Consider the following 19,361-nt stretch of genomic DNA (forward strand, 5'->3'; position numbering starts at 1 on the left):
CCAAGTCAGCCAATACACGCTGGTACAGGGTGGCTGTAAGTGATGTGCAGACCCCATACTGCTGGCAGCATCAATACACAAGGGGGGCAGCTAGCCAGGTTTCAGCATGTACTGGCTGACTTGGCATGATAGGAGTGTGATTGCTAACAGCAATCACAGTCCCATCATGCCTAGGTTCCAGCACTTACACATCCATCCAGTAAATGCTGGAACCTAGGCATGATGGGACTGTGATTGCTGTTAGCAATCACACTCCTATCATGCCAAGTAAGCCAGTACATGCTGGTACAGGGTGGCTGTAAGTGCAGACCCCATATTGCTGGCAGCATCACTACACAAGGGGGGCAGCTGGCCAGGTTTCAGCATGTACTGGCTGACTTGGCATGATAGGAGTGTGATTGCTAACAGCAATCACAGTCCCATCATGCCTAGGTTCCAGCACTTACACATCCATGCTATCACACACACACACACTCATTTATTCATATAATCATTCATTCACAGATTCATTCCCTCAATCACACACACTCATTCAAACACCCTCCCCACCCCCTTACCTGCACTGCAGCTCCTCGATGCCACTCACAGACTTCAGCAGGGGGCGCGGCCTCCCTCTGCCTTCTCTGCTAAAGCACAGAGGAAGTAGGATGTCACGTGAACTCCGCTTCCTCTGTGCGGTCCAGAAGACCCTCCCACAAGTAAGTAGCAGGGCTTGAGGTGCGGCTCGTGTAAGATCGGTTGCCCTGGCTGCCGATCTTACGCGGGCCCCACCTCGAGGTCTCGCGGGCCGCATTTGGCCCGCGGGCCGCATGTTGGACGCCCCTGCCTTATTTAAAAAAAAAAAAAAAGGAAAAAAGATTTCGGGCGGCCCCTTGGCTTGGGCCCCCCTGCCGCCGGGGCCCGGTCGCAGTCGCGACCCCTGCGACCCCGGTAGTTCCGCCACTGATTAAATGTCTAAGGAAAATATATTAACATGTATACTCAGAAGCAGTTTAGTTATAGGTGAAGTAGCCATAATTTCAATAAAAAAAAACAATAAAATCGGCATTATCAGTACTATCAGAGCCATAATTAGTGACCTTGGCACCTGGTGCAAGGTCAGAGGTAATGCTATTGTTACATCTGGAGGAAATCTTAAGGACGTGCAGAAACTTTGCCACTAGCTGGCTCAAGTGCACCCCTCGCCTTTTGGAGCCTAAGGGAAGCTTGGTAGCAACTTTCCGTATATAAAAATATAACCTTCATACCTTTTAAGATAAATACATATATTAAAACTACCTATAACTTGTACTTTTAGTTTTTACATCAGCAAGAGTAAGGGACTAATAAGTCTCAAAGAAGCTCAGAGCTGTGCCACAATGGGACAAAACTATCATATCTAATTTATTAGCTCACATTTCGTTACCCACCCTTACAAAGTCTGCATGAACCGACTAACAAAATTCAACAACTTATAAATAGGGCAGATACACAGATCTGACTACTCACAGGTAAAGTGAATAACACTAATGATCTTATCACTGCACCTGTCAGTGAGTGGGATATATTAGGGGCAAGTGAACATTTCGTCCTCAAAGTTCATGTGTTAGATCTGTAAGTGTAACGATCTGAGCGACTTTGACAAAATTGTGATGGTCAGAGCATCTCCCAAACTGCAGCTCTTGTGGGGTGTTCCTGGTCTGCAGTAGTCAGTATCTATCAAAAGTGGTCCAAAGAAGGAAAAGCGGAAAGAAAAGTTAATGCTGGTTCTGATAGAAAGGTGTCAGAACATACAGTGCATCACAGTTTGTGGCGTATGGGGCTGTAAGTGATGTGCATACCCCATACTTCCCGCAGCATCAATACACAAGGGGGCAGCTAGCCAGGTTTCAGCATGTACTGGCTGACTTGGCATGATAGGAGTGTGATTGCTAACAATCACAGTCCCATCATGCCTAGGTTCCAGCATTTACTGGTTGCCTGGGTATGATAGGAGTGTGATTGTTGTTTGCAATTTCACTCCTATCATGTCAAGTCATATTGTTGATTTTGTTTGTCCAATTGTGGTGTGTTACTTACTTTTAATAAAAGTGTGGTTAACACACCAAAATTGGACAAAAAAATACAATAAAAATATAAATTTTTATATGATTGTTGACAGCAATCCTATCATGCCCAGCCAACCAATACATTCCGGAATCTGGGTATGCCTGAGATTGCTGTTAACAATCATATATATATATATATATATATATATATATATATATATATATATATATATATATATATATATTGTGGTAAAGTGTATGGGAGAGTGGTTGATGGGATATATGTCTCACCTGGTTACCTCAGCCGGGCCTGGTAGCAAACCCAGGTGCTCTCAGGTGAGGCTTCCTAAGCTCGTTACTGGGGAGGAGGCCTTAAAAGAAAGGGCTGTTAGGTTTTCAGAGGGAGGGAGACACTGAATGAAGGAGCAGCTACAGCCAGCGCTGCAGCCCACCAGGTATGAAGCTTTACCCCATACACAACTGGTTACTTTGCGTCAGACCTTAGGCTGCTAGAGAGGTATCCTGCTGTTTAGTTAGAGCCGGACAGGCTTATAGTTTGTTTTGTTTACAAGGTGCTCTGTGATTACAACATCTAAATAAACACGCTTTTACGTTGGAAACCTGTGTGAAACTGTCATTGCCGCCCCATGCGTGAGCTGTCCCCTACAATATATATATATATATATATATATATATATATATATATTACACACCGTATTTGCTCGATTATAAGACAAGGTTTTTCCCTGAGCAAATGCTCTGAAAAATACCCCTCGTTTTATAATCCGGGTCGTCAAATAGGTCTGACTATAAGACTAAGATCCAGATCCCCCTCAGCGATGCAGGGGACCTGGATCCTCCTGACTTACCCCCCACCACTTACCGGTACTTCTGAGTCCCCGGTGTGTAGCTGGGGCAGCTGGTAGACGTCTACGCGATTCGCGATCTGGTTACTTTGCTTTGCGTCAGACCTTAGGCTGCTAGAGAGGTATCCTGCTGTTTAGTTAGAGCCGGACAGGCTTATAGTTTGTTTTGTTTACAGGGTGCTCTGTGATTACAACATCTAAATAAACACGCTTTTACGTTGGAAACCTGTGTGAAACTGTTATTGCCGCCCCATGCGTGAGCTGTCCCCTACAATTGGTGGAGAATGCAGGCACAGTTGTGCTAGGAACAACGGCGGGACAAAACACAGCATCTGAATTTTGTGGACATGTAAAGGGCCGGAAGCATATGTCCTGAGTGAAGGCTGCAGCACTGTAAGGCCCATCGGGCACAATGGAGGAAGTGATAAAGCAGCTGATACAGGCCAACCTGAGACATGAGCAGGCCTTGGAACAGCAACGGAAGTTTCATGCAGAGGCTTTTCACGCCCAGCAACATGCGCAACAGCAGACTATGGTCCAACAACAGGAAACGAATCGCCTGTTAATGGAGCAGATTGCTGCGCTCAGAGAGACTGTTGTGGCTCAGCCCCAACAAGTGGAGGCAAGCCCCCTTGAGACTGTTAACGTGAGGAGGGCCGTTCAGCGGGGCTTACAAAAAATGACACCCGACGACGACGTTGAGGCCTACCTCACCGTATTTGAGAGAGTGGCGGAGAGAGAGAGACTGCCAGTTGCAGAGTGGGCAGAAGTGATTGCACCCTTCCTGACTGGTGAACCGCAAAAGGCCTACTATGACCTCGGGGAGCAGGATGTCCGGGACTTTACAAAACTAAAAATGGAGATCCTTGCTCGCCTGGGTGTTACGCCCGCTGTTCGGGCCAAGAGAGTCCACTGTTGGAAATACACCATGGACAAGCCTGCCAGGTCCCAGATGTACGACCTTATTCATCTTGTACGTAAGTGGCTGGAACCAGAATCCACCACACCAGCCCAGATTGTGGAAAAGGTGGTAGTGGACCACTACCTCCGCGCCCTCCTGGCGGAGCTACAACGGTGGGTTGGGCATGGAGACCCCAGAACTGCCGAGCAGCTGGTCAACATGGTGGAAAGGTTCATAGCAACCGAGGACTTCCTCCGTGAGGTCCCTGCGGCACCAACACCTTCCAAGACTGTCAGACCCGCGACATCTTTGGGTAAGAGAGTTCCAGCTGGAGGTGTATGGAAAAATGTGAGAGAGAGCAGGGCTCTAGAGTTTGGGCAAGGGCAAAAGACTGATCCTGAACCCCTGGGACCCCACAATCCTAGAAAGGGCTCCCTACTAAGGAAGCCAGGGACCCCCCAGTGCTGGAGGTGCCATGAGTGGGGACACATAGCCGCCTATTGCCCTCTTAACTCAGAGCCCATGGTGTCAGTCCCTGTTTGCAGAACCTGTTTGTGCAGCCATTCCAGAATCAGAGACTGAGCCGCAATTTTGTATGGTGAAGATACGTGACTGCTCCGTGAAGGCACTTTTGGACTCGGGTAGCCTGGTGACTTTGGTTCGGGCCGGCCTTGTGACTATGGACTACGTGCCGAACAAGCACATAAGAGTGCTATGCATCCACGGGGATATTGTAGCTTACCCTGTGGCCCCCATTAAGTTGGTGACCCCATCTGGAACTGTGACCTACGAAGTCGGAGTTGTAAAAAGACTTATGCATGCGGTTATATTAGGCCGCAATTTCCCCTTGTTCTGGGAGTTGTGGAGAAGGGGGAACGTTTCTGCAGCTGGGGAACAAACTCCGGCAGAGTCTGTACCCCTCCCTGTAAGTAATGGGTCAGGTGAGACGGCCATTGGGAACAATGATACCAGTAAGGGGCATGATGAAAAGGATCTAGGCCCATCTGAAATGTATAGTGAAGATTCTTTCCCCTTGCAGGTGTTAGCTGGGGAGGAAGAAGAAGAAACTTCCCTACCCGGCCAACAGGTCTTAGATTTAGAAATGTCTCGGGGTAACTTCGGGACCGAGCAAGTGAGAGACCCCACTCTGGGAACTGCACGGGCAAATGTCACGGTAGTAAATGGGGTACCACAGGAACCCGAAGCTGACCAGAAATTTCCGCATCTTGCCATGAATGGGGATCTAGTGTACCGGATCACCAAAGTTAACAAGGAAATTGTGGAACAGCTTCTGGTGCCAAAACCATACCGACACCTGGTGCTGGACATAGCCCATAACCATGTGTTTGGGGGGCACTTGGGGACTAATAAGACACAAGAGAGGGTCCTCCAAAGGTTTTATTGGCCTGGGGTATATGAAGAAGTAAAAAGGTATTGTGAGTCATGCCCCACATGCCAGAAGAGTGCCCCAACACCACACTTCCGTAGCCCCTTGGTGCCACTTCCCATCATTGAAGTACCATTTGAGAGAGTTGCCATGGATTTGGTATGGCCCATTGTCAAATCAGCTAGGGGACACCAATACATATTGGTTGTCTTGGATTATGCTACCCGGTACCCAGAGGCGGTACCCTTAAGAAACATGGCCTCCAAAAATATTGCTAGGGAGTTGTTTTACATGTTCTCTCGCACGGGGATCCCTAAAGAAATTCTTACTGACCAGGGTACGCCCTTTATGTCACGGGTCATGAAAGACCTGTGTAAGTTGTTTAAAATCACTCACCTCCGTACCTCAGTGTACCACCCTCAAACAGACGGGTTAGTGGAGAGGTTTAACAAAACCCTAAAGCATATGCTAAAAAAGGTGGTAGAAAGGGATGGTCGGGATTGGGACTGTCTATTACCCTACCTCATGTTCTCTATCCGGGAGGTGCCCCAAGCGTCTACAGGGTTTTCCCCCTTTGAGTTAGTCTATGGCCGACATCCACGGGGTTTGTTAGATATTGCCAAAGAAACTTGGGAGACCGAGGCCACCCCATATAAGAGTGTTATTGAACATGTGGCTCAGATGCAGGAGCGAATAGCGACGGTGATGCCTATGGTTAAAACGCATATGCAAACAGCGCAGGAGGCCCAGAGCAGAATTTATAACAGATCTGCCAGGTTGAGGGCCTTTACTCCTGGGGACAGGGTCCTGGTTTTAGTGCCCACCGTCGAAAGTAAGTTTTTAGCCAAGTGGCAGGGTCCCTATGAGGTTGTAGAGAAGATGAGTGAGGTGAACTACAAGGTCCATCAACCGGGCAGGAGAAAACCCTTCCAGGTTTACCACGTAAACCTGATCAAGCCGTGGAAAGAGCGGGAGTCTTTGGGGGCGACCCAGGCAGGGGTCAAAGAAGTGGGGCAACCAGTTCCCCCAGTAACAATAGGAGAGGCACTGTCAGTGCCCCAGAAGCAGTTTTGTCACAAGTGGTTAATGGGAAAGAACACCCAGTGCTGTACTTGAGTAGGAAACTGACCCCAGCCGAGGAAAATTATGCCATAGTGGAAAGGGAGTGTCTCGCCATCAAGTGGGAGTTGGAGTCCCTGAGATATTATCTCCTGGGCAGGGAATTCGTGTTGGTGACTGACCATGCTCCTCTGGCATGGATGAAACAGAATAAGGAGAGGAATGCAAGAGTGACCAGATGGTTTCTCTCCTTGCAAAATTTTAGATTTACAGTGGAGCATAGACCAGGGAAGTTACATGGGAATGCGGATGCGTTGTCCAGGGTGTACTGTATGGTTGCTGACGCTGTCCGGACCTCTGGTCTGGAGTCGACGGGGGGGATATGTGGTAAAGTGTATGGGAGAGTGGTTGATGGGATATATGTCTCACCTGGTTACCTCAGCCGGGCCTGGTAGCAAACCCAGGTGCTCTCAGGTGAGGCTTCCTAAGCTCGTTACTGGGGAGGAGGCCTTAAAAGAAAGGGCTGTTAGGTTTTCAGAGGGAGGGAGACACTGAATGAAGGAGCAGCTACAGCCAGCGCTGCAGCCCACCAGGTATGAAGCTTTACCCCATACACAACTGGTTACTTTGCTTTGCGTCAGACCTTAGGCTGCTAGAGAGGTATCCTGCTGTTTAGTTAGAGCCGGACAGGCTTATAGTTTGTTATTTTACAAGGTGCTCTGTGATTACAACATCTAAATAAACACGCTTTTACGTTGGAAACTGTCATTGCCGCCCCATGCGTGAGCTGTCCCCTACAATATATATTGTAGACAACTTCCGCTGCAGCCGGAAGGAGGTGCGGTTAGCAGCGGGGGTTGTCTGCGTCCATCGCGCAGACCTTCCCCGGCTGTCAGAGATCAGAGTTCCACGCACACGTTGGTCGTTTGGGGGTGTATGCCTAATGGATGCAGACAACCCCTGCTGCTTCCTTACCTTGACAACCCTAGACTCTCTCGAGTTTTAATAATTCCTTCCTTCCGCATTCACTTGGCCAAAACCAAAAATGACCCCCCACCTCAAATAAATAACCACACTTTTATTAAAAGTAACACACCAAAATTGGGGGGGGGGGATCAATAACAATATTAATATATATTAACAATATTTATATATATATATATATATATATATATATTAATGAAGTTAACGACGGCTGCTTTGAACTTTGCGGCCGGGTGGCAGCTTTGAATGTTGGTCCTTGCTGACTTGGCATGATAGGTGTGTGATTGCTGTTAACAATCATATATATGTTAATATTGTTATTTAATTTTTTGTCCAATTTTGATTAAAAGTGTGGTTAACACACCAAAATTGGAGAGAAAAAAAGTAATTTTAATTTACCACCTGCAGTTGCAGTTATTGCGTACACATTAAATGTCATATTAATCATTTTAATAGCAGCGTAAAGCAGTTCCTCCTTGAAAATATAAATTGTTTAGCAACACCCAGGGGCGTACCTAGAGTATTTGGCACCTGGGGCGGATCCTGTATGTGGCACCCCCCCCCCCCCATACACTTTAAAACTGCATAGCTTCTACCGTTATATACCGGCGCAGACACTGAAGGTGGTACAGCATAACACTTACTGTTATCATTATATACTGAGGCAGACATTGACGGTGGTACAGCATAACACTTATCACTATATACTGAGGCAGAAATTGACGGTGGTACAGCATAACACCTATCACTATATACTGAGGCAGACATTGACGGTTGTACAGCATAACACCTACCACTATATACTGAGGCAGACAATGACGGTGGTACAACATAACAACTATCACTATATACTGAGGCACACATTGACGGTGGTACAGCGTAATCCCTATCACTATACATTGAGCCAGACATTGACAATAGTGCAGCATAACTCCTATCACTATATACTAAGCCAAACATTGATGTGGTGTAGGCCTACCACTTCATTAGTAGTAGGGATGCACCAAAACGAATTCTGGACTGAAACCAAAAATGCAGCATTTACCTGGCCGAAACCGAATATGGCCCCCCCCCCACCATAAAAAAAATCTAACACTTTTATTTCAAGTAAGTAACACACCAAAATAGGACAAAACAATTAAATAACAATATTAATATATATATATATATATATATATATATATATATATGTTAACAGCAATCACATTTCTATCATGCCCAGGCATACCCAGATTCCAGGATGTACTCGCAGACTTGGCATGATAGGAGTATGATTGCCCTATCTACCCCTTCTCACTCCCTTTTGTCCTACCTACCCCTTCTCACTCCCTTCTCCCTATCTACCCCCTCCTAACTATCTACCCTCTCCCACTTTGAAGTTCACTTACCTTTCAGGAGTCCTGCGGTGGGGGTGCAAGGCCTCTCTCTCCCAGCTCTGCCACTGTATGGAACAGTATAGAATGATGGGAGTTATGATGTACTAGAGCATAATTATATAATGAAAAATACATTGGAAATGGTACAGCATAACACCCATCACTCTCACACACTTACCAATCCGCACATATACCAATCCACACACATCAACTCTCACTCACTGAATGCTTTCCTACCTTTCCTCTTTTTTCTTTACAGCTTCTTTTCCTCCTCTTCGCTCCTCTTCTTTAGTTCTTCTGTCTTCTTCCGGGTCAGAGGGCACGGACGGCAGTGGGCGCGGCTTCAGTGTTGTGCGCCGGGATCTGACAACAAATCCCGGCGCACAGCAGCTGTTGCCGCGCGGATCGCAAGGGAGCGATATCGGAGGTCTTTAACAGACCTCCGGCTCCCTTGAGTGGTTTTAAGCCGGGTTCAAGGGTTGAACGCGGCTTAAAATCACTCAAGGGAGCCGGAGATCTGCTAAAGACCTCCGATACCGCTCCCTTACGAGCCTGCTCCTCCAGCGGCGGACATTGCTGTCCGTCTTTGGAGGGGTGCCGGGTGCCGGCAAGTTGGCACCCCCCTGATGAGCGGCACCCGGTGCGGACCGCCCGCCCCCCGCTAGGTACGCTACTGGCAACACCATTCATTTCATCGCCGCAAATTTGCAAAGGTAGAAGTTCATTTAGCATCTGGATTTCTTCATTTTATACTAGAATGAGTCACAGTAACCACTTCTAATTTTGTATTGTTGTTTAAGCTTCACCAATGAAAAAGTTACAGAATTAAGGGAAGAGAACTCTGTCTCAGATTCTGAAATGTAATTCGGACTCTCTCTACAGTAACAATTCACTACTTTTCCCCAATGGAGAACATCTTCATATAAAGGTCCATTAATGAGACTTAAGAAGAGAAGAATCGCCAGTCGAACGGCAAAGTCCCTTTACTTGATAAATAAGTCACATAAGTTCACTGCCAATGCTTGGATACATCCCTAAATATCCTCAACGTACGCGTAGTGATACTTTTAATGGGCCCCATTAATGTTAGTCCAGCTATACACTTACCACACTCAATATGATGATCAGCATCATGTGAAGCGTATGTGTCCTTCACAAATATGGTATACTTTGTTTTCCATTTGCCCATCTTTGTTCTTGTAAATTACAGTATTTGCAACTTGCTTCACAACCCACTCAAATTCTTTAAATTTTAATGCTTTAGGTATTTTCATTACCTGTCGGCAATTGCCCTAATTCCAGGCAACATGAGATAGATTAACACCTGTGAGGGTTCCAGGCTCTCACCTCATACACGAGAACTTCACTTAGTAATCTGAAACCTGAAAAGGTGCAGCGTTAAAGTATAAGGTTTGTAAAATCCCTTTCCTTGGAGCGCCGTCTTCTGTTTCCCTGAGGGTTTAGGGAGCCATGATTGGGCATGTATTTCACCCATCATACGAACAATACCCAAAACTGGTAATTGAGCCATGACTAAAACCTTTTTAATACCTTTAATCTAATAACCTTTTTTTCCCCATTTTTAGATGTCTATATGGCTAACACAACAGTGATTAAACACTCAATACCGGTTCATATACAATACCTCATAGATCTGCTAGGTGTTTAATTTTGAACTTTGGCTTAGGCGGAGAGATGCCAGAAATGCTTGTTCTTCTAAAAATGTTATTGAATGACAAATCACCTATTTTGGAGCAAAGTGTATGTTTATTAAATCTTTTCTTTAAAGTAGATTTGTCGCTATTCACAAGCCCAACTTTGTGTTGTTCAACACACACACAAGTTTGGGGTAACTTACAAAAAAAAACAAGGATATTTCTAAGTGAACGCAAACATCTGAATGGTAGTGTGTGTGTATATAATATATATATATATATATAAATATATATATAGCTCCCCAGTACCGGCAGCACTCATGCTGGCCCAGACCATGACACTCCCATCACCATGCTTGACTGTAGGCAAGACACACTTGTCTTTGTACTCCTCACCTGGTTGCCGCCACACGCTTGACACCATCTGAACCAAATAAATTTATCTTGGTCTCATCAGACCACAGGAGATGGTTCCAGTATTCCATGTCCTTAGTCTGCTTGTCTTCAGCAAACTGTTTGCGGGCTTTCTTGCGCATCATCTTCAGAAGTGGCTTCCTTCTGGGATGACAACCATGCAGACCAATCTGATGCAGTGTGCGGTGTATGGTCTGAGCACTGACAGGCTGACCCCTTCAACCTCTGCAGCAATGCTGGCAGCACTCATATGTCTATTTCCCAAAGACAACCTCTGGATAGGACGCTGAGCATGTGCACTCCACTTTTTTGATCGCCCATGGCGAGGCCTGTTCTGAGTGGAATCCATCCTGTGAAACGGCTGTATGGTCTTGCCCACCGTACTGCAGCTCAGTTTCAGGGTCTTGGCAATCTTCTTATAGCCTAGGCCATCTTTATGTAAAGCAATGTGATGAACCATGTCTGATCTTCACTGTTATTATTATTACCGTATTTGCTCTATTATAAGACGACCCTGATTATAAGACGACCCCCCAAAATCTGAATATTAATTTAGGAAAAAAAAGAAAAAACCTGAATATAAGATGACCCTATAGGAAAAAAGTTTTACCAGTAAATGTTCATTCATGTAAACTATTAAATTTTTTAATAAAAGCTATGATTGAGAAAAATATTTTTGTTTTTATTTCCTTGTATTTTCCCCCAGTTACGCACATCTGCCCCCAGGCTTGCCACTCCAATATGGCACTGTGGCCCATGATATGCCTTTTAACCCTCTATATGCCACTGTGCCCCATGATATGCCTTTTAAGCCCCTATGTGCCACTCTGCCTCCAGAAATGCCTTATACCCCTATATGCCACTCTGGCATTTAGGGGGTTAAAAGGCATATTATGGGGCAGAGTGGCATATAGGGGGGTATAAGGCATTTCAGGAGGCAGAGTGGCGTTCAGGGGGTTAAAAGGCATTTCAGGAGGCAGAGTGGCGTTCAGGGGGTTAAAAGGCATTTCATAGAGCACTCTGCCTCCAGAAATGCCCTATGCCCCCATTTTACACTCCCCCCCCCACACACACACTTACCGGTGCTTCCAATTTCCTGCTGTATACCGGGGCAGCAGTCTTCCTTCTGTCTCCCCCCCATTTAACACTACCCCCCCCACCCCACACACACTTACCGGTGCTTCCAATTTCCTGCTGTATACCGGGGCAGCGGGTTGACGTCCACGCGATCCGCGTACACAATTTACGCTGCAGCCGGAAGGAGGTGTGGCTAGCAGCGGGGGTTGTCTGCGTCCATCGTGCAGACCTTCCCCGGCTGTCAGAGATCAGAGTTCTCCGCGCCGGCACCGTCAACCCGCTGCCCTGGTATACAGCAGGAAATTGGAAGCACCGGTAAGTGTGTGTGGGGTGGGGTGTTAAATGGGGGGGGGACAGAAGGATCCAGGTCCCCTGCAGCGGTGCGGGGGATCTGGATCTTAGTCTCATAGTCAGACCTCTATTTGAGGTCTGATTTTAAGACGACCCCGATTAGAAGACGAATAAAACCTTGTCTTATAATCGAGCAAATACAGTATATTTATTTGTACCCGGTTTGAATGTGGCTGCAGCTCCGGCCTTCAAAGAAACAATCCTGTAACTTGGCTGGGGCTCTTAATCTGCCAGCACAGCCCTGTCTGCCCAGATGGCACCCGCACTACAGGGGGGATAACACAGGTGGGGGAAACCCATTGTATCCCTTAATCCCCTCACCTGATACATCCCCTGTATACCGATGGGATTTGTGAGGGGATGTGGCTGATGGGATTGGGGGTTGGGTTCGGTGCACAGTGAATGGAGATTGTATATAAATTCTGTGTGTTTGTAATAAAAGGCAATTCTGTTTTAACCTCAAACCATGAAATCCTGTCTCATGATTGAGGGAATTGCTGGTCTGTGACTGCTTTCTTCGGACAGCCACAGCGTGTCCGCTTACTGGGAGAGGGAAGGAGCCGACGGGTGGATGTGTCCAGTCTGGGGCACAGGACGGTCCGTCACAAGCAACAATTCTTTTTTTCCAGATCCTCAGAGAGTTATTTGCCGTGAGGTGCCATGTTGAACTTCCAGTGACCAGTAAGAGAGAGTGTGAGAGCGGGAACACCCAATTTGCCACGGTTTAGACATTAATGGCTGTGTGTTGAGTTATATTTGAGGGGACAGCAAATTTACACTGTTATACAGGCTGTACACTCATTACTTTACATTGTAGCAGAGTGTCATTTCTTCAGTCACATGAAAAGATATACTAAAATATTTACAAAAATGTGAGGGGTGTACTTACTTTTGTGAGATACTATAAATATTCTGAAATGATTTTGCACATATTAAGAAAAGACAAGAGATTGTACTTAATAGAAAATATACGGTTTATTTTTAACAAAAAATACAAACACTGATGATTAAAATTATTGCTGAGGTTTCCGAAATTTACTCTGGAGAAATACACGCGGAACACAAAGTCCTTCCTTCTTATTTACAGTCTCTCGAAGGACATACTCATTGGACACTTCCTCATACCCTGCTGTTGAGAACAGACTTAGCAAGTATTCTGGGGGGGAAGAAGATAAAAAACAATAGGGGGTAAACAATAGAAGTAAAGATTCCTAATGGACTACCAAAATGGCAACATAATACACATACAATGGCACTGAACCAAATCAGAGACCGTAGTACTACTAGCTGGTATGGCTGATGCATCCGTATTGAGAACACTCACTCCAGATGATCGAATTATCATGCATTTTTTGTAGTGCTCTGCAGAGATAATATTGAAAGAATCGAGGAAAAATATGCATGTGAATCCAGAAACTAAGTTATGTTTACATTGCATTTGCCTAGCGTACAAAATTAAAAGAAAATTTTTGCTTGTTGGCTCACGCCCAACGCATTTTGTACCTAACCATGCAGAATTCAGTAACTCTTATGCACACTGATCTGTACAACATTGGTTGGTGCCTATGATACCTAGTGGGAGATATATAGATATATATATATATATATATATATATATATATATATATATATATATATACACATATACACACACACTTCTGGTGCAAAGTTTTGAAAGTAACCTTATCAGAGTTGAAACCAATAGAATGGACAAACAACCGGAACATTAAATTCATTGCCAGACCGATTAAGTCCATTAACAAATTCGGCACCACAAACATTACGCATACATGGTCCTCAATATAGGACATGCAACATTCTACCCTGGGTGATCTCAGTACAAATGTGTATGTTTCCAAGCCATTTGTATTAACATTTTTTTTATTATATATATATATATATATATATATATATAATTCTAATATTAAGAGATATTAAAGATACATTAAGAATTCAAGTGTATGTGTACCATTGCAAAACAAATCCTACCTGGAATTTAAAACCGTGGAGGCTCACCTTTAGTGAAGAAGTAAGACCTTGTCCCATCTTGCCTAACGTAGAAATTTTCTCCTAATTTGCTCCCTGGTTTAAACCGCAACATGGCATGATCACTAACCCCATAGTCTCTGAACAAGACACATCCGCCTGGCTTCAACACCTATAGAAAAATACAACATAGTTTTCCATGTAACCCAATGGCCAGCAACCCACATGGAGGTAAATATATTGATATACTCCAAACCGTGCTAGATTGTTGTACTGTACAGAGTACTAGGATAGGTAAGATTTGTATTTATTATGAATATTGTTATTTGTGGTACTTTGGTGTATTTTCTACGTCATGGTTCTGGAAAAGCAAACGAAAATCACAGACTTACCTTATAAATATTTTGAACAGCAAGTTGCATCTTCTCCGGGTGAATGGCAGAAAGTACAAATATTAAGGTGACCACATCTACACTGTCTGCAGGGATGTTATCAGTCAGCTCATCCTTGGTCAGGTCGCACGGGAATGCTTTACAGGTCTCTGTGTTGTAAAAAGGATTTTGCTGCAAAGTAGTAAAAGCGGTCAAATAAATATACCGTATTTGCTCGATTATAAGACGACCCTGATTATAAGACGACCCCCCAAATCTTAATATTAATTTAGGAAAAAAAGAAAAAGCCTGAATATAAGACGACCCTATAGGAAAAAAGTTTTACCAGTAAATGTTAATTCATTTAAACACTTTTTTTAATAAAAGCTATGCTTGAGAAAAATATTTTGGTTTTATTTCCTTCTATTTTCCAACCTGCCCCCCAGTTATGCACATCTGCCCCAGAAGTGCCTTATATCCCCTATATGCCACTGTGCCCCATGATATGCCTTTTAACCCTCTAAATGCCACAGTGCCCCATAATATGCCTTTTAACCCTATATGCCACTGTGCCCCATGATATGCCTTTTAACCCTATATGCCACTCTGGCACTTAGAGGGTTAAAAGGCATATTATGGGGAAGAGTGGCATATAGGGAGGTTTAAGGCATTTCAGGAGGCAGAGTGGCATTAAAGGGGTTAAAAGGCATTTCACAGAGCACTCTGCCTCCAGAAATGCCTTACACCCCCCATTTAACACTCCCCCTCCCTCCTCCAAACTTACCGGTGCTTCTGAGTTGGGGGGGGGCGCATAACACAGGAGGGTCCAGGTCCCCTGCATCTGAGCCCCAGGTGCTTAGTCCGGGCAGCATGTAGAGCTCCACGCGAATCGCGTAGAGCTCTAAGCACCGGGGACTCAGAAGCACCGGTAAGTTGGAGGGGGAATAACACAGGAGGATGCAGGTCCCCTGCATCCTCCTGTGTTATGCCCCCCCCCCCCCTCCAACTTACCGGTGCTTCTGAGTCCCCAGTGCTTAGTCCGGGCAGCGTGTAGAGCTCTACGCGATTGTATCGTGTAGAGCTCTACGCGACTATATCGCGTAGAGCTCTACACGCAGCCCGGACTAAGCACCGGGGACTCAGATGCACCGGTAAGTTGGGTCGGGGGTTAACACAGGAGGATCCAGGTCCCCTGCATCTGGGTCCCCAGTGCTTAGTCCGGGAAGCGTGTAGAGCTCTACGCGATTGTATCGTGTAGAGCTCTACACGCAGCCCGGACTAAGCACCGGGGACTCAGAAGCACCGGTAAGTTGGGGGGGGGTTAACACAGGAGGATCCAGGTCCTCTGCATCGCTGCGGGGGATTTGGATCTTAGTCTCATAATCAGACCTATTAGAGGTCTGATTATAAGACGACCCTGATTATAAGACGAGGGGTATTTTTCAGAGCATTTGCTCTGGAAAAAACCTCGTCTTATAATCGAGCAAATACGGTAAATTGAATCCTTAGAGTCATGTCTAGTAAAACAGAACCACCTGATCTACACAGTGTGAAGTTCCAAGCTGACATTTTGGGGTTTATTCACTAAAGGGAGAGAACATCCAGACCCCAGCTACCCAGAGCCACCTATTTTCGGAATGCAGGTAACCGGTCCCACTGACTCTGGCAGGTGGTCCTGCTCAAAGCTGCCCATTTTTGGAGGGGAAGTGGACAGGATGAGGGTCCCTCAACCTGGAGTTTCTCCATGGTGATCCAGGGAAGCGGTGCTTCACCCAGAGTCTCCAGGCCAAACCCGGAGAGTTCACAGGTACGGAGAAATGAGTGTTGTGGTTTCAACTCAATCACTTCATTATTCATTACAAAGGTCCAACACTGAAAGACTTCTCCAGCAAGAAGAGCTGAGCTGGCCATGCACAATGCATAATTCAGCAGGTGAGATGACTTTAAAGAAGTCTCTCTGTTACAACTATGCAGGGCCGACCAAGCTCTTCCTGCAGGTTTATCTCTCTAGACATTCATAATGTATAGTGGATTCTAAAGAACTCCTCTCCTGATAGCGCTCTGTTTAGCCAATCAAGCCCAATGGGTGAGCACCCAAGAACACATCCAACCCACTACACGTTTAGCACTAGCAAGATAAAAAGAATGCATTACATATATGCCAATATTGTTTGAAAAGGACAAATACAAAATGTACCTTTTTTACATTATACCTGAATATTCCATACCAACGCTGGTTTTTGATATGTAAAAGCAAACCCATATTTCCTGCATAATACTCCAAAATGCTGATGTATACATTCATTTATTTATGGTATAAAACAACTAATTCTGGACAAGCAAACTAACAGGGTCTGAAGCCATAATGAGTTGTTACAAACCTTTACAAAGTCCACAGCTCGCGGTGAGAAATCGCATGCATATATAAACAAACCAGGATCTTCTTCCAGTAGCGGAAACAGGCAGTTACCCACACCGCACCCTGCTTCGAAAATAGTAAGTTTCTGGCTCTCAAACTGCCAAAAAAGAAACATAATGTACTTAAATACATAGAATTTAATGACAGATAAGAAGCATTCGGTCCATCTTTCCTGATGGAAGAGTCGGGAATTAATCATTGTACAGCGCTGTGGAATATGATAGCTTTATATAAAACACTTAATAAGAATAATAAGTCCTTGGTCTTGTCTTAGATGCAGGATAGCTTTATGTCTACCCCAGGCATGTTTAAATTTCCTCACTGTATTAGCCTCTGCCATTTCTGGTAGGAGGCCGTTCCATTTATCTACCACTCTCGCAGTAAAGTAAAAACTTTCTTAGATTACATCTAAAACTCTTGCCCTCGAGTTTTAGATTATGATCTCCTGTTCTAAAAATGTCTCCTCCTTTGAAATAAACTTTCCTCCTGTGCTTCGTTAAACCCCTTTAAGTATTTAAATGTTTCTATCACATCTCCTCTTACAATTCTTTCCTCTGAGCTATTCCTACAGTTTATAGGAATAAAGCCTCAAACGGTTTGGTATTAAGTTGTTTGCTAACCTTTTCTATGTTGGTGAGCTGTACCCTATATAAATATTTTATTTAAATATTTCACAAAACTATGGTTTTATTAAGTTATTCTCCTATAAACTTAATTTAGTCGTCACATGAATCAGATTCTAAATATGTTTTCAAAAGTGTTGTGTGGTTTCTTTTTTTAAAATGTGATAGTTTTTACATAGTATACTAGACAAACACCGTGATTCCGTTATAACATAAACAATAGAATGGCTCCGTCTTAATCATCCACACCCTGACACTTTACAAAGGAAAGGATTTCGTGGGAGGTCTTTAAAATTGCGATGAAATGAAAATGGGGTCTGAGAAGAGAAAGTTACCCAAAAAAGTGGATATGTCATAAAAATACATTGTATTGGAATGTGTTCTAAGATAAAATGAGATCATGCATTTTGGGCTCAGCTGATTGGCTGACACTTTTAATGAGCTTTAGCAGCATATGGCCTGTCAACAAGACCACCAAACCTGGTTTTTATGATGGAAATCAGCAGTCCTAGGTAACCAGTCTTTTTTCTGGTCAGTTCTGTAAAAAATGCTCCACAATTTGTAAGCACCAAACATTGGAACTGCTTACCTCCCGACAGGCTTTAAGTTCCTCAAACTCCCTTGTTGTCCAATGTCTATCCTTAAAGAAATTAGTGCTGTTTCTCTTGTAGAAAAGGTCCCAGTTCTTCTGTGCCTCCCTTTCCAGCTTTAGCTGTTTGAACTCAGAAACCAGATCCCTGTCATTTTGTACCTTCTTGGCTTCTTCTGGAGAGAGGCTTCTTTCTTGATCTTGCTTTTTCTGGAAGGGTGCTTCAGAAAACAATGTCTTGGTGCAGCAGTCATTGATAATCTGAACGTTGCTCATGTCTTCTGTACAGGAACCCATGGAGGAAATTGTGAGTAAAAAGCAAGGGTTCTCATTATTTTACAAAATGCTAACATTTAATTGCCCCATATTCTTTTATGGGATGTTGAGGTAACACGGGAGCAACAACATCCAGCGTGGATACTTTATTCTTTTGAGGATTCTTAAAAGGGTACCTCCTTCTTTAACTAGGTCTTAGATCAGCTTATTAATACCGACTTGTGCTGGTTAGACTACTAAGGCCAGCAATGTATTTAGGCATCTCTTACCCCTAGGATGGGACTAGCATGGAGGCATTGGGGAATCACTGGGAAGCATAGATATGTGCTCCTTGGGCGCAGAAGTGCTTTAAAGTGGGGGTGCAGCCTATATTCGGGGTTAAGCGCAGGAATGCGCAATTTGTATCGCCCAACGATGCAGTTCTGGGCGCCGGGGGGTGTTTTTTTTCATTTCGTCCTGCTGTGGATAAGCAGCAGGGTTAGGATCCAGATCCTCCCACAGTGATGCAGGGGACCTGGATTCTCCACTCCGGCAGCCGTGGACGTCTGCGCGATGCGAGTAGACCAACTCCACTGCTGGCACTTCCGCTGTGGCTTCTATGGTGGAACACCAGCGTGACATAACCTTCCGGTGCGCCACCATAGAAGCCCCGGTGGAAGTGCCGGCAGCAGAGGTTGGCTGCGCGCATCGCGCAACACCAGAGAGTCTGGGGATGCATTGGTAAGTCGGGGGGGCAGACTGACATTTCTAGGGAGCAGAGTGGCATATCCGGGGGGGGCAGAGTGGCATATCCAGGGGGCAGAGGGAATATCTATAAGTAATGTGCATTATGAATTAAGGGGGGCCTTAATATGGCTATTGAACTCAACCACTTTGCACTGTGTCACTTTATTCACTAGAGGGAGAGTTGTTAGAAGAGCTAGCAGGAGAGTGGTGTTTTCAACTCCCTCGCTCCACTAATCATTACGAAGATCCAACCCAAGTGAGCATCTGCTGCTGG

General features: G+C 45.0%; 1 protein-coding gene across 1 annotated transcript; it reads right to left on the reverse strand.

Annotated features, from left to right (window-relative positions):
- Positions 1–13,110: 13,110 nt before the first annotated feature.
- LOC149300724 (tRNA N(3)-cytidine methyltransferase METTL6-like) lies at positions 13,111–18,382 on the reverse strand. Its single transcript, XM_089484774.1, has 5 exons — positions 18,086–18,382; positions 16,836–16,970; positions 14,476–14,646; positions 14,114–14,255; positions 13,111–13,253 (listed from the first exon to the last, which is right to left on the reverse strand). The coding sequence occupies exons 1-5, from the start codon at positions 18,380–18,382 to the stop codon at positions 13,111–13,113; spliced, it is 888 nt and encodes a 295-aa protein (XP_089340900.1).
- Between the last annotated feature and the right edge of the window lie 979 nt (positions 18,383–19,361).

Source organism: Sceloporus occidentalis, unplaced genomic scaffold (genome assembly GCF_023333645.1).
Source record: "Sceloporus occidentalis isolate IW3139 unplaced genomic scaffold, rSceOcc1.0.p SCAF_23, whole genome shotgun sequence".
Classification (NCBI taxonomy): Eukaryota; Metazoa; Chordata; class Lepidosauria; order Squamata; family Phrynosomatidae; genus Sceloporus; species Sceloporus occidentalis.